Consider the following 3,361-nt stretch of genomic DNA (forward strand, 5'->3'; position numbering starts at 1 on the left):
GGTAAATTCCTTATACGTAAGCTCTTATGCCAATCCAAACATCCATATAGATGTTTATCTATATACTTGTTAAATTGGTGTTATTTGGAGTTTCATTTGCTGTTTTGCCTATGTCTACTTGTATGAATATCTTACTTATATTAATTTTAATCCTCCAAAGATTGCCGAGATGGTGCGCCATCATTTCAATTCGAACTTCCAAACTTAACTAGATTTTCTCTTTTTGAAAGGCGTGATGGCTATGGACGTCCGCGTGTCCTCTCGATATAAACCCCTCGACCCACACGACGACCGCAGCACAGTCAGGCGGAGACAGAGCGCGAGCGCACCGCGAGTGACATCACAAAACAGAGAGCTCTGCTCAGCTCAGCTCAGCTAAGCGAGTGGGAGGAGAAGCGCTTGCTTGCCCAAGATGATGCTCGCGTACATGGACCGCGCCGCCGCCGGCGCCGCCACCGAGCGGGACGCGCTCGAGCTGACCGTGGTGGCCGCCGACGCGGCAGAGTGCGCGGCGGCGAGGGACTTCGGCGGCCTCGTGAGCGCGCGCCCCGCGGCCGTCGTCCGCCCGGCGAGCGCGGACGACGTGGCCAGCGCCATCCGCGCGGCGGCGCGCACCACGCACCTCACCGTGGCCGCCCGCGGCAACGGCCACTCGGTGGCCGGGCAGGCCATGTCCGACGGGGGGCTCGTCCTCGACATGCGGGCCGGCGCGGCCTCCCGGCGCCTGCAGATGAAGCTCGTCTCGTCTGGCGGTGGGGCGGCTTTCGCCGACGTCCCCGGCGGCGCGCTCTGGGAGGAGGTCCTCCACTGGGCCGTCTCGAACCACGGCCTCGCCCCCGCCTCCTGGACGGACTACCTCCGGCTCACAGTCGGCGGCACGCTCTCCAACGGCGGCGTCAGCGGGCAGTCCTTCCGCTACGGCCCGCAGGTGTCCAACGTGGCGGAGCTGGAGGTGGTGACCGGCGAAGGCGAGTGCCGCGTCTGCTCCCCCTCCGCCCACGCCGACCTCTTCTTCGCCGTGCTCGGCGGCCTCGGCCAGTTCGGCGTAATCACCCGCGCCCGCATCCCGCTCTCCCCCGCGCCACAAACGGTAACTCCTACGACTCCACATCCCCATCCTCATCGTCGAACGACGCACGCTGACCGGCCGGCTGATTGCAGGTGAAGTGGGCGCGCGTGGTGTACGCGAGCTTCGCGGAGTACGCGGCGGACGCGGAGTGGCTGGTGACGCGGCCGGCTGAGTCGGCGTTCGACTACGTGGAGGGCTTCGCGTTCGTGCGCAGCGACGACCCGGTGAACGGCTGGCCGTCGGTGCCCATCCCCGCCGGCGCCCGCTTCGACCCGTCGCTGCTCCCCGCCGGCGAGCCCGGCCCGCTGCTCTACTGCCTGGAGGTGGCCCTGTACCAGCACCAGCACAAGCAGCCGGACGACGTGGACGAGGTAGGCCGCCACTGGCGCTGTACTTCTCCGGGGCATGTCGTCGTCTATCCTCCGCTGGATTCTTGGCACCAAACCGCCCCCGCGCTCGCCGCCAAACTCGCCGGCCCCCACCCACGCCCAGTGGTCGCGCCAGCAATCCAGCAATCGCTGCGTGCACGGCCGATCTCGCGTGCGTACAATGCGGGGCGAGCCCACCTCACCTCACGCACGTCTCCTTTGTCCCCATGGAACAGCTCACACCAGCAGCGGCAGCACGCACTAGGCCGGCATGTGACGACGTGACACGATAGCGTCCATGGATTCGCCTGCCCGTGCTCATGTTTGTTTGTTCTGTGTGTGCAGAGGATGGGGGAGATGATGCGGCGGCTCAAGTACGTGCGGGGCCTGGAGTACGCGGCGGACGTCGGGTACGTGGAGTTCCTGTCGCGCGTGAACCGGGTGGAGGAGGAGGCGCGCCGGAGCGGCAGCTGGGCGGCGCCGCACCCGTGGCTCAACCTCTTCGTCTCCGCGCGCGACATCGCCGACTTCGACCGCGCCGTGCTCAAGGGCATGCTCGCCGACGGCGTCGACGGGCCCATGCTCATCTACCCCATGCTCAAGAGCAAGTGAGTATCCCAGGACACTCCAACCGATGACGCACCATCTCTCCTCTGCTTGGATTGCTTCCGTGCGCCGCTCGGTGGCATGGCAGAGTTGCCATTTGCGGCGGGCGCTCACGTCACGCACGCGCATGTGAGCCTCCCCTGCTCAGTCAGGGCGCTCGCTGACGGCAGTGAGTGATCCTGACCGGGATCACTTATAATAAGACGGGCTCCGTCCCAGTCTCTCCATCGATCCCGTTCCGTTTTGGATTTAGCCCGAGCAGATTGCGCATTAGCGGCCACCAGCTCAGGTCCTATGATTGAGAAAACTATTATTATCGCCATGCACGTCTCTCTCAGCCACAGGCCATGCACTGCAGTGCACGCACCGGCGCCATTGTTTACGATAGGCTCTCGTTCTTCTTCCTTTGTCGTATCGTGACGCGTCGTGCGACTTGCTGGTGCAGGTGGGACCCGAACACGTCGGTGGCGCTGCCGGAGGGCGAGGTGTTCTACCTGGTGGCGCTGCTGCGGTTCTGCCCGGGCGGCGGCGGCGCGGCGGTGGAGGAGCTGGTGGCGCAGAACGGCGCCATCGTGGACGCCTGCCGGAGCAGCGGCTACGACTACAAGACCTACTTCCCGCACTACCGCACGGAAGCCGACTGGGTGCGCCACTTCGGCGCCAAGTGGGCCCGCTTCGTCGACCGCAAGGCCCGCTACGACCCGCTGGCGATCCTCGCCCCGGGCCAGAAGATCTTCGCCAGGACCCCCTCCTCCTCGCGAACCGACCGATCATAGCTGCTGTTGGCGGTGATGATGACGGTGGTGGATGATGATGATGATGATGATGGTGATGAAGATCTCGACGATCGACAAGGGGGCGACGACGATGATGATGGTGATTATAGGGTCATTATTCATTAGGCACATTGAGGGGACAAAAAGGGGCTCCATGGATGTTGTCGTAGGGAAAGGGTTGCAAAGAAAACCAAAGATGTCACCTTTTCCTCATCAGGCCCCGGCCCCGGCCCCTAATTAGCAATTCAGCTAACTAACTAAGTAATTAGTTCATGGAAGCGTGCACCAAGCCGTGAACTCTAATCCTCTTGCAAAGTGGTATCTCACGAGAGCTACGTATCTCTTTGTTATTCCTTGGAAATTTCCCGCCTCATCGTTCCGGTCCACACGCTTCATCTTCCTGGCCATCCTCCTCCCACAAGCCACATCAAAAGAGGAAGGATGGAAATCCCTCTGAAATGAACTCGTACCCACCACGATTCTTCTCCGGTCCTCCTCGAATCTATTGACATTGCAATTTCCCTATTCAAATTGACATTGTC

The 3,361-nt window shown here is 62.3% G+C and overlaps 1 protein-coding gene across 1 annotated transcript; it reads left to right on the forward strand.

Annotated features, from left to right (window-relative positions):
• Positions 1 to 312: 312 nt before the first annotated feature.
• Positions 313 to 3,158, forward strand: LOC119330511 (cytokinin dehydrogenase 11-like). The gene is made up of 4 exons (XM_037603617.1): positions 313 to 1,090; positions 1,162 to 1,440; positions 1,783 to 2,045; positions 2,489 to 3,158. Exons 1-4 carry the CDS (start codon positions 413 to 415, stop codon positions 2,817 to 2,819), a joined length of 1,551 nt encoding a protein of 516 aa, XP_037459514.1. The 5' UTR covers positions 313 to 412; the 3' UTR covers positions 2,820 to 3,158.
• The last annotated feature ends 203 nt before the right edge of the window (positions 3,159 to 3,361 follow it).

Source organism: Triticum dicoccoides, chromosome 7A, assembly GCF_002162155.2.
Source record: "Triticum dicoccoides isolate Atlit2015 ecotype Zavitan chromosome 7A, WEW_v2.0, whole genome shotgun sequence".
In the NCBI taxonomy this organism is placed as follows: Eukaryota; Viridiplantae; Streptophyta; class Magnoliopsida; order Poales; family Poaceae; genus Triticum; species Triticum dicoccoides.